The sequence below is a fragment of the Eumetopias jubatus genome, unplaced genomic scaffold (assembly GCF_037043125.1).
Source record: "Eumetopias jubatus isolate StellerSeaLion01/CBP00866 unplaced genomic scaffold, mEumJub1_p1.0 scaffold_13, whole genome shotgun sequence".
Lineage (NCBI taxonomy): Eukaryota > Metazoa > Chordata > Mammalia > Carnivora > Otariidae > Eumetopias > Eumetopias jubatus.
Genome location: NW_028274819.1, coordinates 80,915,969 through 80,943,107, shown reverse-complemented (window position 1 = coordinate 80,943,107; position 27,139 = coordinate 80,915,969). Strand labels below are relative to the sequence as shown.

At 36.5% G+C, this 27,139-nt stretch overlaps 1 protein-coding gene across 1 annotated transcript in view; it reads right to left on the bottom strand.

Annotated features, from left to right (window-relative positions):
- CNTN5 (contactin 5) overlaps positions 1-26,849 on the bottom strand; it is a gene marked incomplete at its 5' end in the record, with an annotated part of 571,224 nt that extends 544,375 nt beyond the window's left edge. The window contains one exon of the mRNA XM_088017513.1: positions 26,621-26,849. Coding sequence (XP_087873639.1) covers positions 26,621-26,849 — 229 coding nt within the window. The remainder of the gene's footprint in view (positions 1-26,620) is intronic.
- Between the last annotated feature and the right edge of the window lie 290 nt (positions 26,850-27,139).

Genomic DNA, 27,139 nt, shown 5'->3' with positions numbered 1-27,139 from the left:
TTAGATAAAGATTCTCAACCTTGGCACAAATGCCTTTTGGGATATTCTTTGTAGTGAGGATTGTCCTGTGAATTGTAAAATGTTTATAATCATCTGTGGCCCCTACCAACTCGATGCCAACAGCATACCTTCCCAAAGTGTATAATCAAAAATGTCTCCAGAGATTCTTGAATGTCCCCTGGGTCAAAACTGTCCTCATTTAAAAACCACTGTCTTAGAAAAATGAAGAGGAATGATTTTAGGAAAGACATATTTCTAATGCCTCTACTAAACAGTTGGAGATTCACATTCTTTGTAGATAACCACAAGAAAATATCAGGAAAGAAATAGAAGAACAAATGTCCCAGGAAACTCAAGCTTTAACAAATTATTACTAAAAAAGATATACACCTCCATATTTAGAATAATGGGTTTAGAGTACGTTTATATGTTTTCTTTAAATATATATTCATTCTTTTTTGGGCAAAGAAAAACAAAAGTGTTCATGGAACTCTAAATATTCATCCAATAAAACTACACATTCACAAAGCAGGCATTGACAAGTATTTTGTTTGAGTCTTAGATAATCTAACTGAAGTTCTTTTTTTAAGCTACAAATAATAAAATATCACATGAAAATAACTGAAATGTGTTTCTGTATACCAAATGACATTGCTATCACTTAAACTTTCACTCAAAAATGAAAAACAAGTAATGTAATAAAAATAACTAGAGAAAATTATTATCAAAATATTCTATTTGTTGTTGCATCATAATGCATTTATAAAAATTTGGAAAAGCACATGAAACCTCCTTATACTCTCAGGTACAGTTAAACTGCATGATGGAGTCATGAAAATATATCTCTTCTAGTCTTTACACATTATAACTATGATCATTTAAATCAATATTATAAATACCTATAATGCATAAAATTAACTTTTAATAAATATATTTTCTATTTTTATATATTTCAAAACTCTTGAGCTTTAGAGTCAGACATACTTGGGTTCAAATTCTAGTACATCATTTTCTAGGCTTTTTATTTTTTTTTTACTTTTTTTACTTTTATCCTTTGTACTGCATTTATTAATTGTGATTGATAATGTCTCCTGACCATATTATTACGAGGATTGATTGACATCAACATGTATAAACATACTTAGTATACTTAGTATATCACAAGTACTCTATAAATTATAATTAATAATCACAACAATAACAACTAACATTTACTTGTGGTATAATTACTACATTATAGACACTACACTTAATTATTTATATGCAATGTATCATGTAACACTCACAACATCCATGTGACTAGAATTAATCCCCCCATTGTATAGATGACAAAACTGAGGCTGAAATTAATGAACTAAATGTATATAGCAAATACATGGCAAACCTGGGATACAAATCCAAGGCTGTTGGAATCTAGAATCTGATTACCACTGCCACTACTATTACTATTACAATTTTGTTATAACATTTATAAAGCACTCTAATATATATTATTTAATTCTCTGAACTGAGCATTATAATTACTTTTAATTCAAAGGTGAAACCTCAGGCTCTGAGAGGAAACGTCTGTAAAATTAGCAATATAGTAAACAGTTGATTTTAACTAATGATCTATGGTTCTAAATCTTTTGTTCTGAAAATTGTCAGAACAGGACAAGAGAAATAAAGGTTGTCAGACTGGTAAAAGCTAAATTACACACTGAAAAAATAATAAGCTGGCCTGAACAACATGTATTCTGTTGTGACCTCTCATTCTCTGTAGGATATCTCTTTATTGTTCAATTGTTACTTCCAAAAGCAGTTTAGCAAGCAATCGTCCTCTCTCTCTCTCTTTCTCTCATTTTTCTCTTAGAAATAAAGTCCACTGTAAGGGGTTGAAGAGCATGTCTATGTAGAGCTTCCCAGTCCCCAGCAAAGGGTAATCAATGATGATTCTAGCTCTAAAGAGATTCATTTTTAAGGTTCCATACCAAGAATGTATTATTAAAGGTAAACTCAGACAGATTGAGTCACTCTCCTGCACTCATACACTACATCTATTGGTGAAGACAATGAATTACTTTAAACAATGTCCTTATATTTTGCAATTTTTAACTTGATGGAATCTGTAACTTGTGGAGATGGACTTCAAAACATATATGATAATCATCACAAAGATCTTGATAACCAGTAAATCAAAATCTTTATTTAACAAGGTAGAAATCTTTGAGATATTTGTGTAACAGGCAGATGCCATCACACACAATGTAAATTTCTCATAGGAGTAATGTTTTTGAGTGATTTTTTTCTTAAAATCAGCCTTTTTTATGAACAGACTACCACATATCTGTAGTTGGTTAAATCTATAATGCTAGTGGTTGTTGTCTGTGAAATATCAGATTCACACCTCCAGAAAGTCCTTCCTCAGAAGAGAATTGTTTCAATTTAAAGGTGATCTGTTATCTCCTACAAAGAATGATGAAATTAACATACCTTCTCTCACTTCCCTAAGTTTACTCTCTACATTTTCTGTTTTGCTTCATGGTTCAGAATATCTGTTTGTTGTCTTTACAGCTGAAAGTCAACCTGGCTGGGTATCAAATTAGGTGTTCAGTATTAATTCCATTAAAGCCTATAGATATTTTTCTGTTCTCTGATCACATTTAACATTATCCATGGTAATGGGTCCAGCCTGCCTTCCCTCACTCCTCACTCCTAAATGACTGGATTTTTATTTTATTTATTTATTATTTTGTTCTGTTAATCACCATACATTACATCATTAGTTTTTGATGTAGTGTTCCATGATTCATTGTTTGCATATAACACTCAGTGCTCCATGCAGAACGTGCCCTCCTTAATACCCATTACCAGGTTAACCCATCTCCCCACCCGCCTCCCCTCTAGAACCCTCAGTTTGTTTTTCAGAGTCCATAGTCTCTCATGGTTCGTCTCCCCCTCTGATTCCCCCCCTTCATTCTTCCCCTCCTGCTATCTTCTAAATAACTGGATTTTAGGGCGCCTGGGTGGCTCAGTCGGTTAAGCGACTGCCTTTGGCTCAGGTCATGATCCTGGAGTCCCGGGATCGAGTCCCACATCGGGCTCCCTGCTCGGCGGGGAGCCTGCTTCTCCCTCTGACCTCTTCCCTCTCGTGCTCTCTATCTCTCATTCTCTCTCTCTCAAATAAATAAATAAAATCTTTAAAAAAAATAAATAAATAACTGGATTTTATATCTGGATGTCTGTAAGGAGCTTTCCTTATTCTGAATTTCAAGACCTTTCTGGATAAGTCTTGGTGTTAAACATTTTGTATAACTTGTAATTTCAAGACTTTTTGTTTGTTTGTTTGTTTTTTAGATTTATTTATTTATTTTAGAGAGAGAGCGGGGAGAAGGGCTGAGGGAAAGGGAGAGAGAGAATCTCAAGCAGACTCCCTGCTGTGTGTAAAGTGCATCACAGGGTTTGTTCTCACAACCCCGAGATCATAACCTGAGCTGAAATCAAGAGTTAGGTGCTTAATGAGCCACCCAGGTAACCCAAGACTTTCTTTTTCAGGAAAATTTCTTCTTTATTTGCTCAGTTCTCCTCATACCAATTAGGCATATCTTCAGTATTTTTTTTAAGTCTTCTCTATCATCTCTATAACAGTTTTTATATCTTTATTATTTTCTCATTTGTTTAACTTTTACAAATATGATAGCTACATTCTTATCTTTTCAGTTGCCTCTACATTACCACTAATGAAGTTTTCAATTCCTTAATGGTTTTATTTTCCCCTCCTTTGTTTCCTGAATTCTAAAAGTTACTTCTTAACATATTCTGTCATCATATTTCGTTTGATTTCACATATTTGTTGTTTAAACTATTCTTAGCACTGTTATTGTTAGTCATTCCCTTAGGGGGAAGACAGTTGCCCCTAAAGATACTTTCTCAGGTTATGGTGAAACCCACATTTGAGGAACTGAAATCTCTTGTTTGACCAACCGCCAACATGAAACTGAGGCCTACTAACAACCGTGAATTTTTAAGTGGATATTCCCTCAGTCAAGATTTCAAATGAGAATGCAACTACAATAACAGCTTGATTGAAATCTCATGAGAGACCTTATGACAGAACTACCCAGCTAAGCCACTCCCAGATTCCAGACCAACAGCTTCTGTGAGAAAATGAAAAGGTGTTTTAAGTTGCTAAGTTTTAAGATATATTTTACACAGGAATAGATAATTAATATATTGTTTTTTCTCTTCCTCTATTACTTATGAGAAAATTTATTTAAGAAAAACAATAACTATGAGAACTGAAATTTCCAGGAAAAATATAAGATAAAAGTATCATTTATAAATAATGATTCTTGGAAAAAGAAAAAATGCTTAATTTAAGTTTCATTGGAATGTTATCCTGGAGCCATACACTTTTAGAATCAGAATAAATTTCCATTCATTTCAAGCATTCTTTCCAAAAATCTCTGGATATTTATCCATTCTTAGCTTGATCACTTCCAGTAATGCATGAAGTCTTTACAAATTGCTGTTTTATTGTTGGAATTATCTTGAAATAAAGTTTATATTGAAATAAAAAGTAAGTTTATGTCCTAGATGAAGACAGCTTTTTACTGGATTATGCTCTAGAATACATATACTTTACTCAAGATTTTCCTATACTTGAATTGATTAGCACATCAATATTAACTTTCTTAGTTTACAGAAATTTCCATTAAAATTAGAATATGAAGGCTCCATTAAGAGAACCTATGTTCTGCTGATACAATCGTATGGAAACATTATAATGTCTCCCTAGATTCTAAACTTGCCCTTTAGATTGAAATCTTCTTTTAAACAATTGCTTCTGTGTCCATTTTTCTCAAAGATTAGGTCCAATGCCAGACCCCAACCCTCCCTACCTGCTAGTTAGCTCTAATTTAGGGCCCTGTCTAGTTTATTCATGTAATGTGACCTAAGTGTATCAGTAATATAATATAGAAGAAATATCAGCCTATCATGTCAAGCACAATTACAAAAAATGCACTTTAAATGATCATTAATATATCTTATATGATAATTTCCAGAAGTTTTGAATTGTTTTATTAGAAATTGCATTTTATGATGACAATCACAGTTACAATGTGAGAAAAAACTTTTCATACCATATGAGCATCTAAAATGAATCCTTAAAGAAAATATCCAAAACTTCATTTAACCATAAATTTCTTTTCAGTTTAAAATTGTTTCTTTATAAAAGTTAAACAAGTGTAAACTGTCATTACAAACTTTCAAGGATTCCTAAGAATTGGAGAGCATTATTTATTTTTATTTATTTATTTTTTTTCATGAATGATTCTCTGACTAGAAATGTTCTTTAACATTAGCCTTTCTGAGGGTATGGTTTTCTTTTTTTTAATAATTTTTATTGTTATGTTAATCACCATACATTATATCATTATTTATTAAAAAGCATTGTGATGAATGTTTCATGGGTAAGTGGCATTATGCACATAATATAGAGTCTAATAGATTTTTTGTCATTTTCTAATGTAGCTATATAAGAAAGGTCAAATGATTCGGAGATGCTATCACTGATGAGAATGATCAAAATGTACCAACCCCATATAAACTTTAAAAGATGCCAAATCACTAGGCCACCATGTCAACAGAGGGTATACATTGTTTTTTCTACCTCTTTATTTGTAAACCAGAATACAAAGTTTAGATAAACAATATTCAGGCAAATATTCTATCATGATATATAAATTCATCCTAAATTCAGATTTTAATTTCCTCATCTGTCTCTTTATTCAACAACATTTGTTAAGTTCTTAGTAAGTTGGCACTGCTCTTACTGCTGAGAGTGGATAAAGAAGAGTATATAAGATGGTCTTTGCTCAAATGACATATAATTAAGTTGGAGAGAATAGCATATTAATGCAAAACAATAACAACAGCTCTAAAAATTAACAATACAATAAAGAATAAGGTCATAAAGTTTCAATGAATGCTCATTAATTCTAAGGTTTTATTAGGATGTATTTGTCTATTTTTAAGCTGAGAGAAACTGGAGTGATCTGATTTTATACAGGAGTATATCATCCAACTGAAATATGTTTTCCCCTTCCAGAGGGAATTCTTATTCTTATAAAAGATCATTTAAATTTTGCATCTGGTTCTCCAAAACAATTTTATCAGCAAAGGTTGTTTTGAAGAAACAACAGAAAATTGTCAACACAGAGATACTTTGAGTTATAATGCCATTGCCCATGTGCCAAATCAAATCTGGAAATAAGCCATGTCAACAATGAAATTCAGCCAAAGGTACTGAGGATATGAGGTAGTAAAGTTGGTACATTGCAGGAATCTTTCACATATCAGAAGCTAGTGGTAGAAACTCCAAAGGCTGGGTAGACTCAGAGTGTTATGTAAATTACAGGTTGTTTATATCATTGAAGAAATTTAAAACATCCAAAATTATATGCTTAATCTTAGTAAAAATTAATCCACTTCAACTGCTTGTAAGAAACACCATTTTTCCACCTGATGTAGCATTTGTAGTCTCTGAATCTCAGGAGTGGACTTCCCTAGTAAGTCTAAAGTTTCTTGTCAGCATTACTCCTAATCCAGACTGCCTCTCTGTTCAAGAGAGATAAAATATTTTAAACTAACCATCTAATCACAAATAGAAGAATGAAATGGTCTCTACACTTAAGTTTACTCCTACTAAAAACCACAACAACAACACAAGGAAATGAAGTCAAGGTCCAATTTATTGGCTGTTCATTTATAAAGGGAGAAACAGATGTTGTGTTAGCAGTAGTTAATAATCCTTGTCCATATCAAATCCAAAAACAGTGCATATTCTGCAGGTGTTTGAGGCACTGACTCATAAGGGCTTTCAATTAACCTATATTACCATGAGAATTTCCAATTTAAACTTTAGTCAATTTTTTAAATCAATTAAATGACACTCATATTCAAACAACTACTTTAATTATTAACAACACAGTTTCTTTTAAAACTAGATAATGCTTTCTGTTGGGTGGAACATTTGCACATGAAATTTGAAGTGATGATAATCATTACCTAAAATAATAATATCAAGTTGAAAGCAAAATAATTCTGAGGACTTCACTTGACTCCAACGAACAACATTTCCCTGCTCCATTTCTCTTTTTTGCTTCATGATTTTAGCTCAAAATTTTTTATTCATTAACTGTCTCCACTTCCTCACCTGAATCAAGTCTTAGTGTCTGACTATTCTACTTTTCTTGAAGTCTTCTCTTGGTCGGCTTGCTCCTGCTGTTGGAAGTTGGTTACCATGTTATGAGCTACTCTATGGAGGAGTATCACTGAGAATGGCCTTTGGCCAACAGTCCATGAATAATTAAAGCATTCAGGCCAACAATTCTCAGGAAGTCAATTATACCAACAACATACAAGGTTGTTTACAAGTGGATCCATACCATTTGAGTGTTGGGATGAGACTACAGTCCCACTTTGTGAAAGACACAAGACCCAATTAAGCCACAGTGGATTACTGTCTCATAGAAACTGTGAGATAATAAAAATATAACCTTTGTTAATTTTGTTGATGTCCTCAAAATACTTCTACATTTTCTACATTCTTCTCACAATATCATAATTTTAAGTTTGTGTCCCTAAAATTCACCTATTTTATTATTTTATTTTATTTTTATTTTATTTTATTATGTTATGTTAATCACCATACATTACATCATCAGTTTTTTTTTTTTTTTAAAGATTTTATTTATTTGAGAGAGAGAGAATGAGAGATAGAGAGCACGAGAGGGAAGAGGGTCAGAGGGAGAAGCAGATTCCCTGCTGAGCAGGGAGCCCGATGTGGGACTCGATCCTGGGACTCCAGGATCATGACCTGAGCCGAAGGCAGTCACTTAACCAACTGAGCCACCCAGGCGCCCCTACATCATCAGTTTTTGATGTAGTGTTCCATGGTTCATTGTTCGTGTATAACACCCCATTCTCCATTCAGTATGTGCCCTCTTTAATACTCAACACCAGGCTAACCCATTCCCCCGCCGCCTCCTTTCTAGAACCCTCAGTTTGTTTCTCAGAGTCCATAGTCTCTCATCGTTCGTCTCCCCCTCCGATTTCTCCCCTTTCATTCTCTCCTTCCTGCAATCTTCTTCTTTTTTTTAAACATGTAATGTATTATTTGTTTCAGAGGCACAGGTCTGTAATTCAACAGTCTTGCACAATTCACAGCACTCACCATAGCACATACCCTCCCCAATGTCTATCACCCAGCCACCCCATCCCTCCCACCCCTCACCACTCCAGCAAATCTCAATTCCTGAGATTAAGAATTCCTAATATCAGTGAGGTCATATGATACATGTCTTTCTCTGATTGACTTATTTTGCTCAGAATAATACCCTCCAGTTCCATCCATGTCATGGCAAATGGCAAGATTTCATGCCTTTTGATGGCTGCATAATATCCCATTGTATATATATTCGACATCTTTATCCATTCATCTGTCAATGGACATCTTGACTCTTTCCCTAGTTTGGCTATTGTGGAAAATGCTGCTATAAACATTGGGGTGCACGTACCCCTTTGGAACCCTACATTTATATCTTTGGGGTAAATACCCAGTATTGCAAATGCTGGGTCATATGATATCTCTATTTTCACCTGTTTGATGAGCCTCCATACTGTTTTCCAGAGTGGCTGCACCAGCTTGCATTCCCACCAACAATGTAGGAGGGTTCCCCTTTCTCCACATCCCTGCCAAAATCTGTCATTTCCTGACCTGTTAATTTTTGCCATTCTGACTGGTGTGAGGTGGTATCTCATTGAGGTTTTCATTTGGATTTCCCTGATGCCGAGTGATGTTGAGCACTTTTTCATCTGTCTGTTGGCCATTCGATGTCTTCTTTGCAGAAATGTCTGTTCATGTCTTCTGCCCATTTCTTGATTGCATTATTTGTACTTTGAGTGTTGAGTTTAAGAAGTTCTTTATAGATTTTGGATACTAGTCCTTAATCTGGTATGTCATTTGCAAATATCTTCTCCCATTCTGTCGGTTGTCTTTTGGTTTTGTGGACTGCTTCTTTTGCTGTGCAAAAGCTTTTTATCTTGTTGAGTTCCTGATACCTCATTTTTTCCCTTGCTTCCCTTGCCTTTGGCGATGTTTCTAGGCAGAAGTTGCTGCGGCTGAGGTAGAAGAGGTTGCTGCCTGTGTTCTCCTTTAGGATTTTGAAGAACACCTGTCTCACATTTAGGTCTTTCAACCATTTGGAGTCTATTTTTGTGTGTAGTGTAAGGAAATGGTTCAGTTTCATTCTTCTGCATGTGGCTGTCCAATTTTCCCAACACCATTTGTTGAAGAGACTGTCTTTTTTCCAATGGACATTCTTTCCTGCTTTGTCAAAGATTATTTGACTATAGAGTTGAGGGTGCATTTCTGGGCTCTCCATTCTGTTCCATTGATCGATGCGTCTGTTTTTGTGCCAGTACCATACTGCCGTGATGACAGCTTTGTAATAGAGCTTGAAGTCTCGAACTGTGATGCCAACAGCTTTGCTTTTCTTTTTCAACATTCCTCTGGCTATTTGGGGTCTTTCCTGGTTCCATACAAATTTTAGGATTATTTGTTCCATTTCTTTGAAAACAGTGCATGGTATTTTGATAGGGATTGCATTAAATGTGTAGACTGTTCTAGGTAGCATTGACATCTTCACAATATATATTCTTACAATCTACAAGCATGGAATGTTTTTCTATTACTTTGTGTCTTCCTCAATTTCTTTCATGAGTATTTTATAGTTTTCTGAGTACAGATTATTTGCTTCTTTGGCTAGATTTATTCCTAGGTATCTTATGGTTTTGAGTGCAATTGTATATGGGATCGACTCTTTAATTTCTCTTTCTTCTGTCTCTTTGGTGTATAGGAATGCCACTGATTTCTGTGCATTGATTTTCTATCCTGCCATTTTACTGAATTCCTGTATGAGTTCTAGCAGTTTTGGGGTGGAGTCTTTTGGGTTTTCCACATAAAGTAACATAACATCCGCAAAGAGTGAGAGTTTGACTTCTTCTTTGCTGATTCGGATGCCTTTTGTTTCTTTTTGTTGTCTGATTGCTGTGGCTAGGACTTCTAATACTATGTTGAAGAGCAGTGGTGATAGTGGACATCCCTGCCGTGTTCCTGACCTTAGCGGGAAAGCTCTCAGTTTTCCTCCATTGTGAATGATATTCACTGTGTGTTTTTCATAGATGGCTTTTATGATATTGAGGTATGTACCCTCTATCCCTATACTCTGAAGAGTTTTGATCAAGAAAGGATGTTGTACTTTGTCAAATGCTTTTTCTGCATCTACTGAGAGGATCATATGGATCTTGTTCTTTCTTTTATTAATGTATTGCATCACATTGATTTGTGGATGTTGAACCAATCTTGCAACCTAGAGTTAAATCCCACTTGGTCGTGGTGAATAATCCTTTTAATGTAGGGTTGGATCCTATTGGCCAAGGATTTTGGTGAGAATTTTTGCATCCATGTTCATCAAGGGTATTGGTCTGTAATTCTCCTTTTTGATGGGGTCTTTGGTTTGGGGATCAAGGTAATGGTGGCCTCATAAAACAAGTTTGGAAGTTCTCCTTCCATTTCTATTTTTTGCAACAGTTTCAGGAGAATAGGTATTAATTCTTCTTTAAATGTTTAGTAGAATTCCCCTGGGAAGCCATCTGGCCCTGGGCTTTTGTTTGTTGGGAGATTTTTGATGACTGTTTCAATTTCCTTAGTGGTTCTAGGTCTGTTCAGGTTTTCTATTTCTTCCTGGTTCAGTTTTGGTAGTTGATACATCTCTAGGAATGCATCCATTTCTTCCAGGTTATCTATTTTGCTGGCATATAGTTGCTCATAATATGTTCTTATAATTGTCTGTATTTCCTTGGTGTTGGTTGTGATCTCTCCTCTTTCATTCATGTTTTTATTTATTTGGGTCATTTCTCTTTTCTTTTTGATAAGTTTGACCAGGGGTTTATCCATCTTGTTAATTCTTTCAAAGAACCAGCTCCTAGTTTCGTTGATTTGTTCTACTGTTCTTTTGGTTTCTATTTCATTGATTTCTGCTCTGATCTTTATTATTTCTCTTCTCCTGCTGGGTTTAGGCTTTATTTGCTGTTCTTTCTCCAGCTCCTTTAGGTGTAGGGTGAGGTTGTGTATTTGACCTTTCCTGTTTCTTGAGAAAGGTTTGTATTGCTGTATACATTCCTCTTAGGACTGCTTTTGCTGAATCCCAAAGATTTTGAAGAGTTGTGTTTTCATTTTCATTGGTTTCCATGAATTTTGTTTTAAAGATTTTATTTATTTATTTGAGAGAGAGAGAGAGAGAATGAGAGATAGAGATCATGAGAGGGAAGTGGGTCAGAGGGAGAAGCAGACTCCCCGCTGAGCAGGGAGCTCAATGCGGGACTTGATCCCGGGACTCCAGGATTATGACCCGAGCCGAAGGCAGTCGCTTAACCAACTGAGCCACCCAGGCGCCCTCCATGAATTTTTTTTAATTCTGCTTAATTTCCTTGTTGACTCATTCATTCTTTAGTAGGATACTATTTAGCCTCCATATATTTGAGTTCTTTCCGACTTTCCTTTTGTGATTGAGTTCTAGTTTCAAAGCACTGTGGTCTGAAAATATGTAGGGAATGATCCCAATCTTTTGGTACTGGTTGAGACCTGATTTGTGACTTAGGATATGATCTATTCTGGAGAATGTTCCATGGGCACTAGAGAAGAATGTATTCTGTTGCTTTGGGATGGAATGTTTGAATATATCTGTGAAGTCCATTTGGTCCAGTGTTTCATTTAAAGTCTTTATTTCCTTGTTGATCTTTTGCTTAGATGCTTTGTCCATTTCAGTGTGGGGGGTATTAAAGTCCCCCACCAGTATTGTATTATTTCCGATGTGTTTCTTTGCTTTTGTTATTAATTGGCTTATATAATTGGCTTCTCCCATGTTAGGGACATAGATATTTAAATTGTTAGCTCTTCTTGTTGGATAGACCCTTTAAGTAGGATATCGTGTCCTTTTTTCTCATCTCTTATTACAGTCTTTGTTTTAAAATCTAATTTGTCTGATATAAGGATTGCCACCCCAGCTTTCTTTTGGTGTCCATTAGCATGGTAAATGGTTTTTCACCCCCTCACTTTCAATCTGGGGGTGTCTTTGGGTCCAAAATGAGTCTCTTATAGACAGCATATTGATGGGCCTTGTGTTTTTATCCAATCTGATAGCCTGTGTCTTTTGATTGGGGCATTTAGCCCATTTACATTCAGGGTAAGTATTGAAAGGTATGCATTTAGTGCCATTGTATTACCTGTAAGTTGACTGTTACTGTATATTGTCCGTGTTCCTTTCTAGTCTATGTTACTTTTAGGCTCTCTTTCTGCTTAGAGGACCTCTTTCAATATTTCTTGTATGGCTGGTTTCATGTTTGCAAATTCCTTTAGTTTTTGTTTGTCCTGTAAGCTTTTTATCTCTCCTTCTATTTTCACTGACAGCCTAGCTGGATATAGTATTCTTGGCTGCATATTTTTTCATTCAGTGCTTTGAATATATCATGCCAAATCCTTTCTGGCCTGCCAGGTCTCCATGGATAGGTCTGTTGCCAGGCTAATGTTTCTACCATTGTAGGTTACAGACCTTTTGTCCCGAGCTGCTTTCAGGATTTTCTCTTTGTCTCTGAGACTCATAAGTCTTCCTATTTGATGTCAGGTTGTTGACCTATTTTTATGGATTTTGAGGGGGTTCTGTGCCTCCTGGTTTTTGATGCCTCCTTTCTTCCCAAATTAGGTAAGATCTCTGGTACAATTTGCTCCAATATACCTTCTGCCCCTCTCTCTTTCTTCTTCTTCTGGGATCCCAATTATCTAATATTGTTTCATCTTATGGTATCACTTATCTCTTGAATTCTGCTGTCATTATCCAGTAGTTGTTTATCTCTCTTTTTCTCAGCTTCTTTATTTTCTATCATTTGGTCTTCTATATCACTAATTCTCTCTTCTGCCTCATTTACCCTAGCAGTTAGAGCCTCCATTTTTTATTTCAGCTCATTAATAACCTTTTTGATTTCAACTTGGTTAGTTCTTTTATTTTAGTTCTTTTATTTCTGCAGAAAGGGTTTCTCTACTAACTTCCATGCTTTTCTCAAGCACAGCTAGTATCTTTAAAATCGTTATTCTGAACTCTAGTTCTGACATCTTACTAAGGTCTGCATTGATTAGGTCCCTGGCAGTCAGTACTGCCTCTTGTTCTTTTTGTTGAGGTGGTTTTTTCTGTCTTGTCATTTTGTCCAGAGGAGAATAGTTGAATGAGAGAACAAAATGCTAACAGGGTAACAATGACCTCAGGAAAATATACAGTAAACCAATAAGAAGAGACCTGAAACTGGGGAAAACGAAAGGGAAAGAAAGAAAAAAGAAAAAAAAATAAAAAGATTAAAAACAAAAAACAAAAAACAGAATATGATCAAATATAATCAGGCTGGTGCATAGATCAGTGCCACACACTAGATTTTGGAAGTATTTTGGTCTGTTAGAAGAAAGTGCCTCCCAAAATTTTAAAGGAAGGAAAGCTTATATATGTGCAAAAATAAGGGTAAATACAATGAAGGGATGGAATATGACTGTCAGGATGAAATTTATAAAAGATTTTATAAAAGGAATTGATAAGATAAGAAGTTGTTTGAAAAAAGTAAGAAGAGGAATTAAAAAAAACAAGGCGGGAGAATGTGATCAGGCAGGAGACTAGAACAAAGCCATACACTAGAGATTTAGTGTATATTTTGATCTGTTAGAAGAAACTGTATCCCAAAATTTTAAAGAGAGAACATCTTCTATATATATGCCAAAAATAAGGTTAACTGCTCTGAATGGATAGAATATGACTCTAGGGCGCCTGGGTGGCTCAGTTGTTAAGCATCTGCCTTCGGCTCAGGTCATGATCCCAGGATCTTGGGATCGAGTCCCACATTGGGCTCCCTGCTCTGCAGGAAGCCTGCTTCTCCCTCTCCCACTCCCCCTGCTTGTGTTCCTGCTCTCGCTATGTCTCTTTCTGTCAAATAAATAAATAAAATCTTTAAAAAAAAAAAAAAAAGAATATGACTCTAAAAATTAAGAATAAAAAAGATTTTGTAAAAAAAGGTATTGATAAGATGTTGGCTGAAAAAGGGAAAAAGAAAAATTCAGAAAAAAAAATTAAAAAAATTAACTTTGAAAGACTAAAGAATCATGGGAAAAAGCCATGATTTCTATATGCTATACTCCTCTAGCGCTGTAGTTCTGCCATTCTCATTGATTGGTAAACTTGGGCTTGGCGGGCTGTTCTTCCTGATCTTCTGTGGGAGGGGCCTGTTGCCATGGTCCCCACATGTCTTTCTGGGAGATGGAATTGCCTTGACCTTGCTGGGGGCGGGGCTAAATAAGCAGCTCGGGTTTGCTTTCAGGAGCTTTTGTTCCCTGCCAGCTTTCCTTACAGCTTTGGAGGAGGAGAGTGAAAATGGCAGCCTCCCAATCTCTGCCCCGGGGGAGCCAACGATTTGGGGCCCCACTCCTCCATTTGCCCCCAGAGAAAAGCAGTCAATCACTACCGTCTCCCCAGTCTCCGGCTGCACTTCATGCTCACCCAGCCTGTGACCGAGCGTTTCTATCTCTGGCACACGACCCTGTGTGGAGTCTCCAAACCAGTAGATTCCTTCAGTGTGCTCCCGACCTGCTCCTCCCTGGGGAGGAAGGTGAGTCTTCCCGGATCTGCTGCTTGTTGGGTCCCTGATGGAAGAGTAGTGGCCCGACTGCAATGCGGATCACAGTCTGTGGCAACCCTGAGCTGAGAGCCCACTCCTCCGCTCTGTCTCTGCAGCTGGCTTCCCTGCTCTGATACCTGGGAGCTCTGCCGCACTCAGACACCCCAGTCTTCCTGTGACCCAAAGGGTCCTGAGACCACACTGTCCCAACGAGTGTTCCACGCCCAACTTAGCCACTGTAGCGACATCCTTTAGTGGAGCCGACTTCTAAAATTTCCGATTTTGTGCTCTGATGCTCTATCACTTGCCAGTAGCCAGCTGACGGAGGCCCCCTCCCCCGCAGTCTATCTTCCCAAATATCACCTCAGATTCACTTCTCCGCACATCCTACCTTCCAGAAAGTGGTCGCTTTTCTGTTCAGAGAGTTACTGCTATTCTTTTCTTTGATCTCCTGTTTAGTTTGTAGGTGTTCAGAATGGTTGGATCCCTATCTAGCTGAATTCCTTGGACCAGAAAAAATTTAGGTCTCCTACTCCTCTGCCATCTTGCTCCTCCAAGCAGATTCATCTATTTTAATTATCTGTGTTATCTTGTGATCATCTCAACATGTTGGTATTCTTCTCTAGGCAGCTAATCACTATAGTCCTTTGAACTTTGTTTATTCAGATCCTGATTATGCATTCTTCTTTGGAATGGAAGTTAGATGGAAGACAGAGCTTTACATAACCTAATGTTGGAAGTCCTATTTCATTACTTTTGCCATAATCTATTCTCCAGGAGCAGATTACAAGCTTTGGCCCACAGTTGAAGAGAAAGGATTGCACTGTAAATACCGGGAGGTGAGAATCATTGTGAACCATTTTAGATTTTACCTAGGACAAACTTCATCATATTAGTTTCAGATTTTTTTTTTTGAGAAATAAAATATCACAAAGTTGAGGTGATCTCAAGGTCATCTACCTTCCCTCTCCTGGTGCCATTTCTTTGCTCTCATTCTCCCTTTGTCCTGACAGATAAGCATTATAGTCAACTTGATACCTCACATTCATGTTTTTAAAATTGTACCACATATCCATATCCATAAATAGTATATATTATTTTGATTTTTGATCTTTTTACATATATGATAAATTATATGTAGTATTCTATAACTTTCTTGTTCACTAAACATTATCTTTTGAGGTATATCCATTTTGTTTCTTAAATATATAGTTTATTCACTTTAACCATTTTAATTTTTTAAAATATGAAAAATTACAATTTGTGTATCCATTTCCCTTCTGATGAATATCTGAGTTATCTCCAATTTTTTGGTATTAAACATATAATGCAATGAACATACTTTTATAGTTCCTTGTTCTCCAGGTTTTATATGCAAGAGTAAAATTGCTTTCCCAAATTTCTTTGCAAACTAGATTTTTACACTTTTCAGAAAAATCTTAACTTTATCTTGGGGTACTTCTGAGCTTAACTCTGAGTAGAGGTGGGATGGTTTTCTATTCAGGTTTTGTTAGTTTTCTCATTTTTCACAAGAGCATGTCAACCCCGACTTTATTCTCTATTAAGGCTAAAGGGAATTACCTGACAAAAGCCATATGTGAGGGTATTTAGAGAGCAAACTCAAAGTCACATCTACCCAAGATCTATCAAATTCTGGGATGAGAAAACAATAGCTATGGAGGATTACTTGGGAAATACTCAAACTCTCCATTCTTCCTGATACTCTAAATATGGATTAAGCTAGAGCAGTGAAAGACTTAAATTATATTGAAACAATCCCCAGCCTGGAGACTTGCTATTCAAAGCATGTTTCACCAACCAGCAGCATCAAATCACCTGGGAGCTTTTTATAAATGCAGATTATCTGGCCTTAATCCCGGTCTATTGAAAGGGTATCTATTTTAACACGGTTGCTAAGTGATTGTATGCATATTAAAGACTAAGAAGCACAGTTTTAGATAATTACTTCTCATTTTGTGGTTGATGATTAGGTTTCATCTACCTTTATTAAAGCTGATAAAACTCATTGTTATGTACACAAGAAGAATAATGTTCAGGTCACCGGTCATTACACCAAATAACAAATTCTTAATGAGGAACCTCCCCCAAAATTTGTCTGATCCTAGTGTCAGAAATAGCGATGCTTCTACTGAATAACTATTTCATTTTAATCTTTGAAACACTGGAAAATATGTAACTGACCAGAGTTTATTTTTCCTTGACTGTTAATTACCCAAAATGGGGACTAGCTTACAGCGGTATGTTTGCACTTACAGTAGATACACTGAATTAGTCTTAAGCCGGGCTCCATTTTATGTTACAAATTTTGTTGTTTTCATCATTTTCATGTGTGTGAATTCATATTTTCTAGTTGTATTTTATTTATCATTGTGAGTTATGTTAATTTATACTTGGGACAAAAGAACAAAGGAGTAGAACACTAGTTGGTACCAAATTTACCAAATATAAAAGTATCCTGTAGTTCTGACCACTCAGTACATTCTATTTTGTTGTAGTTCCATAAAATAGTTATGCCTAAAGAACACAAATCCCAACACATCTCTGCCTAATGACTGTGGCACTGAAGTTAATATAATAGGAATTTTAAAGAAAAGACTATTTTTTATTTATTAACTTACTTATTTTTTTAGTAATCTCTACACCCAATGTGGGGCTAGAACTCAAGTTCCAAGATCAAGAGTCACATGATCTTCTGACTGAGCCAGCCAGGCTCCCCAAGACTTCATGTTTTTTAAGAGCAGTTTTAGATTTACAACACAACTTAGAGGAAGGTAGAAATTTCTCATAAACCCTTCACTCTCACACATGCATATCTTCCCCTATTAGCAACATCATTAGCCAGAATGGTATATATATATTTTTTTAACTAAAGAAACATAATTTGACACATCATGATCACCCAAAATCCCATTTACATTAGGGTCCACTCTTGGTGTTGTACATTTTGTGGGTTTAAAAAAATTTTTAATGACATATCCATCATTTGGTATTCCAAGTATTTTAATGGTCCTAAAATTCCTCTGTGCCCTGCTTATTCAGCTCTTCCTCAACCCCCATCATTGACAATAATCTTTTTACTGTCTCCATCATTTATTTCCCCAGAATGTTAAATAGTTGGAATCATACAATTCAGATTGGGTTCTTTCACTTGGTAATATACATTTAAGGTTCCTCTATGTCTTTTCATAGCTTAATCACTCATTTCTTTTTAGTGCTGAATAATATTCCATTGTCTGGTTGTATCACAGTTTATTTATCCATTCACCTCCTGAAGGACATCTTAATTGTATCCAAGATTTGGCAATTATGAAAAATGCTGGTATAAACATCCATGTATAGGTTTTTGTGTAGACATAAATTTTCTTTTCTTTTTTTTAAATTTTTTTATTGTTATGTTAATCACCATACATTACATCATTAGTTTTGGATATAGTGTTCCATGATTCATTGTTTGTGCATAACACCCAGTGCTCCATGCAAAACCTGCCCTATTTAATACCCATCACAGGGCTAACCCATCCCCTCACACCCCTCCCCTCTAGAACCCTCAGTTTGTTTTTCAGAGTCCATCGTCTCTCGTGGTTGGTCTCCCTCTCCGATTTCTCCCCTTCATTCTTCCCCTCCTGTTATCTTCTTTTTCTGTTTTTCTTAACATATATTGCATTATTTGATTCAGAGGTACAGATCTGTGATTCAACAGTCTTGCACAATTCAAAACACTCGCCATAGCACATACCCTTCCCAATGTCTATCACCCAGCCACCCAATCCCTCTCACCCCCCACTGCTCCAGCAACCCTCAGTTTGTTTCCTGAGATTAAGAATTCCTCATATCAGTGAGGTCATATGATACATGTCTTTCTCTGACTTATTTCACTCAGCATAACACCCTCCAGTTCCATCCAGGTCGTTGCAAATGGCAAGATCTCATTACTTTTGATGACTGCATAATATTCCATTGTGTGTTTATACTACTTCTTCTTTATCCATTCATCTATCAATGGATATCTTGGCTCTTTCCACAGTTTGGCTATTGTGGACATTGCTGCTATAAACATTGGGGTGAACGTACCCCTTCGGTTCCCTACATTTGTATCTTTGTGGTAAATAGCCAGTAGTGCAGTTGCTGGATTGTATGGTAGCTCTATTTTCAACTGTTTGAGGAACCTCCATACTGTTTTCCAGAGTGGTTGCCCCATCTTGCATTCCCACGAAAAGTGTAGGAGGGTTCCCCTTTCTCCGCATCCCCACCAACATCTAACGTTTCCTGACCTGTTAATTTTTGCCATTCTGAGTGGTGTGAGGTGGTATCTCACTGAGGTTTTGATTTGGATTTCCCTGATGCCGAGCGATGTTGAGTACTTTTTCATGTGTCTATTGGCTATTTGGATGTCTTCTTTGGAAAAATGTCTGTTCATGTCTTTGGCCCATTTCTTGATTGGATTATTTGTTCTTTCGGTGTTGAGTTTGATAAGTTCTTTATAGATTTTGGATACTAGCCCTTTATCTGATATGACATTTGCAAATATGTTTTCCCATTCTGTCAGTTTTCTTTTGGTTTTGTGGATTGCTTCTTTTGCTGTGCAAAAGCTTTTTATCTTGATGAAGTCCCAATAGTTCATTTTTGCCCTTGGTTCCCTTGCCTTTGGGGATGTTTCTAGGAAGAAGTTGCTGTGGCTGAGGTCAAGGATGATGCTGCCTGTGTTATCCTCTAGGATTTTGGTGGACTCCTGTCTCACATTTAGGTCTTTCAACCATTTGGAGTCTATTTTTGTGTGTGGTGTATGGAAATGGTCCAGTTTCATTCTTCTGCATGTGGCTGTCCAATTTTCCCAACACCATTTGTTGAAGAGACTGTCTTTTTTCCATTGGACATTCTTTCCTGCTTTGTCAAGGATTAGTTGACTATAGAGTTGAGGGTCCATTTCTGGGCTCTCTATTCTGTTCCATTGATCTATGTGTCTGTTTTTGTGCCAGTACCATACTGTCTTGATGATCACAGCTTTCTAATAGAGCTGAAAGTCCGGAATTGTGATGCCGCCAGCTTTTCTTTTCTTTTTCAAGATTCCTCTGGCTATTTGGGGTCTCTTCTGGTTCCATACAAATTTTAGGATTATTTGTTCCATTTCTTTGAAAAAAGTGGATTGGATTTTGATGGGGATTTCATTGAATGTGTAGATTGCTCTAGGTAGCATCGACATCTTCACAATGTTTGTTCTTCCGATCCATGAGCATGGAACATTTTTCCATTTCTTTGTGTCTTCAATTCCGTTCATGAGTATTTTATAGTTTTCTGAGTACAGATCCTTTCCCTGTTTGGTTAGATTTATTCCTAGGTATCTTATGGTTTTGGGTGCAATTGTAAATGGGGTCGATTCCTTAATATTTCACTTTTCTGTCTTGTTGTTGGTGTATAGGAATACCACTGATTTCTGTGCCTTGATTTTATATCCTGCCACTTCACTGAATTCCTGTATGAGTCTAGCAGTTTTGGGGTGGAGTTTTTTGGGTTTTCCACATACAGTATCATATCATCTGCAAAGAGTGAGAGTTTGACTTCCTCCTTACCGATTTGGATGCCTTTGATTTCTTTTTATTGTCTGATTGCTGTGGCTAGGACTTCTAATAATATGTTGAAGAGCAGTGGTGATAGTGAACATACCTGCCGTGTTCCTGACCTTAGGGGAATTGAAAAGGATATTCGCTGTAGGTTTTTCATAGATGGCTTTTATCATATTGCGGTATGTACCCTCTATCCCTATACTCTGAAGCGTTTTGAGCAAGAAAGGATGCTGTACTTTGTCAAATGCTTTTTCTGCATCTATTGAGAGGATCATATGGATCTTGTTCTTTCTTTTATTAATATATTGTATCACGTTGATTGATTTGCAGATGTTGAAGCAACCTTGCAGCCCAGGGATAAATCCCACTTGGTCATGGTGAATAATCCTTTTAACGTACCGTTGGATCCTATTGGCTAGTATTTTGGTAAGAATTTTTGCATCCATGTTCATCAAGGATATTGGTCTGTAATTCTTTTCGATGGGGTCTTTGTCTGTTTTTGGGATCAAGGTAATGGTGGCCTCATAAAATGAGTTTGGAATTTTTCCTTCCATTTCTATTCTTTGGAACAGTTTCAGGGGAATAGGTATTAATTCTTCTTTAAATGTTTGGTAGACTTCCCCTGGGAAGCCATCTTGCCCTGGACTCTTGTTTGTTGGGAGATTTTTGATGACTGCTTCAATTTCCCAAGTGGTTCTAGGTCTATTTAGGTTTTCTATTTCTTACTGTTTCAATTTTGGTAGTTGATACATCTCTAGGAATTCATCCATTTCTTCCAAGTTATCTAATTTGCTGGCATAGGGTTGCTCATTGTATGTTCTTATAATTGTTTGTATGTCTTTGGTGTTGGTTGTGATCTCTCCTCTTTCATTCATGATTTTGTTGATTTGGGTCATTTCTCTTTTCTTTTTGATAAGTCTGGCCAGGGGTTTATCAATCTTGTTAATTCTTTCAAAGAACCAGCTCCTAGTTTCGTTGATCTGTTCTACTGTTCTTTTGGTTTCTATTTCATTGATTTCTGCTTTGATCTTTGTTATTTCTCTTCTCCTGCCTGGTTTAGGCTTTATTTGCTGTTTTTTCTCTAGCTCCTTTAGGTGTAGGGTTAACTTGTGTATTTAAGAACTTTCTTGTTTCTTCAGAAAGGCTTGTATTGCTATATACGTTCCTCTTAGGACTGCCTCTGCTGTATCCCGAAGATATTGAACAGTTGTGTATTCATTTTCATTGGTTTCCATGAATTTATTTAATTCTTCTTTAATTTCCTGGTTGACCCATTCATTCTTTAGTAGGATGCTCTTTAGCCTCCATATTTGAGTTCTTTCCAACTTTCCTCTTTAGATTGAGTTCCAGTTTGAAAGCACTGTGGTCTGAAAATATGCAGGGAATAATCCCAATCTTTTGGTACCAGTTGAGACCTGATTTGTGACCTAGGATGTGATTTATTCTGGAGAATGTTCCATGGGCACTAGAGAAGAATGTGTATTCCATTGCTTTGGGATGGAATGTTCTGAATATGTCTGTGAAGTCCATTTGGTCCAGTGTGTCATTTAAAGTCTTTATTTCCTTGTTGATCTTTTGCTTAGATGATCTGTCCATTTCAGTCAGGGGTTGTTAAAGTCCCCCACTATTATTGTATTGTTGTCAATGTGTTTTTTGCTTTTGTTATTAATTGCCTTATATAATTGGCTGCTCCCACGTTAGGGGCATAGATATTTAAGATTGTTAGATCTTCTTGTTGGAGAGACCGTTTAAGTAGGATATAGTGTCCTTCCTCATCTCTTATTACAGTCTTTGTTTAAAAATCTAATTTGTCTTATATAAGGATTGCCACCCCAGCTTTCTTTTGGTGTCCATTACCATGGTAAATGGTTTTCCACCCCCTCACTTTCAATGTGAGGTTGTCTCTGGGTCTAAAATGAGTCTCTTGCAGACAGCATATTGATGGGTCTTGTTTTTTAATCCAATCTGATAGCCTGTGTCTTTTGATTGGGGCATTTAGCCCATTTACATTCAGGGTAACTACTGAAAGATATGAATTTAGTGTCATTGTATTGCCTGTAAGGTGACTTTTACTGTATATTGTCTGTGTTCCTTTCTGGTCTATGCTACTTTTAGGCTCTCTCTTTGCATAGAGGACCCCTTTCAATATTTCTTGTAGGGCTTGTTTCCTGTTTGCAAATTCCTTTATTTTTTGTTTTTCCTGGAAGATTTTTTATCTCTCCTTCTATTTTCACTGACAGCCTAGCTGGATATAGTATTCTTGGCTACATATTTTTGTTGTTTAGTGCTCTGAAGATATCATGCCAGTCTTTTCTGGACTGCCAGGTCTCTGTGGATAGGTCTGTTGCCAATCTAATGTTTCTACCATTATACGTTACACATTTCTTCTCCCGAGCTGCTTTCAAGATTTTCTCTTTTTCTTTTAGACTCATAAGTTTTACTATTAGATGTTGGGGTGTTGACCTATTTTTATTGATTTTGAGAGGGGTTCTTTGTGCCTCCTGGATATTGATGCCTGTTTCCTTCCCCACATTAGGGAAGTTCTCCGCTATAATTTGCTGCAATATAACTTCTGCCCCTCTCTCTCTTTCTTATTCTGGCATCCCAATTATTCTAATGTTTTTTCGTCTTATCGTATCACTTATCTCTTGAATTCTGCCCTTGTAATCCAGTAGTTGTTTCTCTCTCAATTTCTCAGCTTCATTATTTCCATCATTTGGTCTTCTATATTGCTGATTCTCTCTTCTGCCTCATATATCTTAGCTTTTGTGCCCCCATTTTTGATTGCAGTTCATTAATAACCTTTTTGATTTCGATTTGGTTAGATTTTAGTTCTTTTATTTCTCCAGGAAGGGTTTCTCTAATAACTTCCATGCTTTTTTCAAGCCCAGCTAGTATCTTTAAAATCATGATTCTCAACTCTAGGTCTAACATCATACTAATGTCCGTATTGAGTAGGTCCCTGGCAGACCGTACTGCCTCTTGTTCTTTTTGCTGAGGTGATTTGTTTCGTCTTGTCATTTTGTCCAGAGTAGAATAGATGAATGAGAGAACAAAATGCTAACAGGTTAACAATGTCCCCAGCAAATATACTCTAAAAAAATCAAGAAAGACCTGCAACCAGAGAAAAAGAAAGGGAAAGAAAGAAAAAAGAAAGAGAAAAAAAAGATAACGATAAAAACAAACAAAAACAGAAGAAAACAAAAAAAAACAGAATATGATCAAATATGGTCAAGCTAGTGCATAGATCAGTGCCACACACTAGATTTTGAGTATATTTTGGTCTGTTAGAAGAAAGTGCCTCCTAAAATTTTAAAGAAAGAAAGACTTATGTATGTGCAAAATAAGGGTTGATACAATGAAGGGATGGAAGATGACTGTAAAGGTGAAAATTATAAAAGATTTTATAAAAGGAATTGATAAGAAGTTGTTTGAAAAAAGAAAGAAGATTTAAAAAAAGAGAGAGAAAAAGAAGGGAGAGAATGTGATCAGGCAGGAGACTAGAACAAAGCCAAACACTAGTGATTTAGGGTATATTTTGATCTGTTAGAAGAAATTGTATCTCAAAATTTTAAAGAGAGAACAACTTATATATATACATACATGACAAAAATAAGTGTATCTACTCTGAAGGGATAAAATATGACTCTAAAAATGAAAAATAATTTTTTTTTCAAAAAGGGATTGATATGATGTTGGTTGAAAAAGGGAAAAAGAAAAATTAAAAAGAAAACAGTTAAAAAATTAACTATGAAAAACTAATAAATCATGCTAAAATAGCCATGAATTCTATGTACAGTATTCCCCTAGCGCTTGAGTTCTCCCATTCTCCTTGATTGGTAAACTTGGTCTTGGTTGGCTGTTTGTGCTGATCTTCTGGGAGAGTGTCCTGTTGCCGTGGTTCCCAAATGTCTTTCCAAGAGGCAGAATTGCCTCACCCTTGCAGGTCCAGGCTACACAATCTGCTCGGGTTTCCTCTCCTGAGCTTTTGTTCCTTGCAAGCTTTCCCTACAGCTTGGGAGGATGAAAGTGAAAATGGTGGCTTCCCAATCTCTGCCCTGAGGAGCCGAGAACTTGGGGCCCCGCTTCTCAGTGCATCCCTAGAGAAAAGCAGTCAGTCACTCCCATCTCCCCGGTCTCCGGCCGCACTCCGTGCTCACCTGGCCGGTGACCAAACGTTTCTATCTCTGGCACCTGACTCGGTGTGGAGTCTCCAAACCCAGCAGATCCCTGCGGTGCGCTCCTGCGCTGCTCCTCCTGGGGGAGGAAGGGGAGTCTCCCCAGATCTTCCGCTTATTGGGTCCCTACTGGAGGAGCAGTGGCCCAACTGGGCCGCAGATCACAATTTATGGCAACCTCGAGCTAAGAGTCCATGCCTCGGCTCCGTCTCTGCAGCAGGCTTCCTTGCTCCGATACCTATGAGCTCTGCCGCACTCAGGCACCCCCGGTCTTTCTGTGACCCCGAGGGTCCTGAGACTACACTGTCCCACGAGGGTTCACCCCCCCCTTAGCCACTGGAGCGACATCCCTTAGCGGAGCCAACTTCTAAAAGTTCCGATTTTTAGACATAAATTTTCAATTCCCCTAGATAAATACCAAGAAGTGCAATTGTTGTATCATATTGGTAAGAGTATGTTTAGTTTTGTTAGAAACCACCAAACTTTCAAATGTGGCTGTAAAATTTTGTATTCCTACCAGCAGTCAATGAGTGTTCTCCAGCATTTGATATTTTCAGTGTTCTGGATTTCGGCCATTCTAAAATGTATGTACTGGTATCTCATTTTAATTTTCATTTCCTGATGACAAGTGATGTGGTCCATCTTTTCATATGATTATTTGACATCTGTGTATCTTTAGTGAAGTGTTTGTTAAGGTCTTTGGCTCATTTTTTAAAATTAGGTTGTTTATTGTCTTACGTTGAGTTTTAAGAGTTTTTTGTAAATTTTGGATAGTAGTCCTTTATCAGATGTGTCTTTTGCAAATATTTTGCCCCAGTCTGCGGCTTGTTTTCTAATTCTCTTTATATTGCTTTTCACAGAATGCATTATGGGAATTTTAAAATTATACTATTAAAAAATAAAGTGTATTGGACTTAAAATCAGTAGATATATGAATAAAAGTTGCCTGCTTATTAGCAGTGTGACCTTGTTAAAGATGCTTATCTGCTTCTGAGTTTCTATTTACATAGAAGACAGTAAGAGTATCCACTTCACATATTTTTTGAGAGAATTACTGAGATAAGCTATACAAAAGAGCCTGGAACAGACCCTAGTAATAATCAGTTGTTAGGGCTTTTATCTGACAGTTAACTAATTTTGTATTATTTTGTTGATATACTCAAAAACAACAGAATTAGAGAACATTTAGAAAATGTTGTTCAAACCTTAATGTTAATAGCTATTCAGTAGTCCTTAATTTAACTGATGTTTTAGTGTTGGAAATTTACATGATTTATTTTCCACTCAAAATAATGCTAAATGCACACTTTCTTAAGGACCTGGCAGCCATTCCTTTGAAATGCAATTATCACGATAAAAAGGCTCCCTATCTCCCCGTCTCTATAGAAGGATAAGAGACTAACTTTAATAAGACCCAGTTTTAAACAGACATGGCTAAAGGAGAGCAGAATATGCCACCTAAAAGTATGCCACTTTGGTATATTGATTATTTTGCAATAAAGTTACTTAAGAAACAGCTGATGCAAGAAGGATACTCCAACCCTCCTTCTTCCCCCTGAAGGCAGGAAATCAATCTCCCATGTAAAAGCACTCTTTCTGTACCAGGAGGGGAGAGGGTATCCTTACCACCAGAAATAGGAAATTAAGGGCCAAGAAGACTGTATAAACAAACCTTGTTACTTCTTCATTAATTACTACCTCAAGCCCAAACCCATTTATCTTGAGGATTCTTCACAAATTCATTGCTTCCTTGTCTAAAAGATATAAAAGTTGCCTGCTTTAGCCACTTCCTATGTATGAAATTAAATTTGTTTTTCCCCTGTTTATCTGTGTTATGCCAATTTAATTATTAGACCAGCCAAAGAATCTAAAAGGAAAGAAAGGAAAACTTTTTCCACCCTTACATGCGCTAATCACATTGACCAACCTCTCCTTCAATGTCCTCCACTTTTCCAGATCTTAAAAACTGCCGCTTTCTGTTTTAAGGGAGTTGACTTTAACCTCCATCCCCTGTTGCAATAGCCTTGATCCCAATTACAATAGTCTTGCAAAAAGTGTTTGTTGCATGTTTAACTTCAACAGATGCAGTTTTCCTTTGACACTTACCATCTTGTTTGAAGGCATCTGAGGAATGATAAAGATTGATGGGGGAATAATAATGTTGAGCTGCTCCTCGCCAGCTTGGTGAAGAAACACTCAGGGTTCCTAATAAAGGATTGCTGTATCGCGGTCTAATATTTGAACCAAAGAGGGATGAAGATGAACTCTTTTTAATTCTTAGCAAAGCAGCATATGAAGTAGGGAAATTATGAAGAGCTCCAGAATATTCTGTAAAAACAAAAAAATAAACAACAAAAAAACAGTATTATAAAAAGTGAATTCTGATGAGACTGTTATTTTTTCCTGGGAAAATTATTTTTTCTGAAGACATTGTTAACAACAAAATGAAAAGTACAAAGATAGTGGTAAAATAAAATAATATAAAATAAAACATTACTTTTGTATTTTAAAAATATTTTCTGGAAATTCTGCTAGTTTCAATGTTGGGTTTGCAAGAGAGAAGGAAAGAGAAAAGTCATGAAGGAAGAAAGGAAAGAGAAGAAAAAGAAAGGAGGAAGGAAGAAG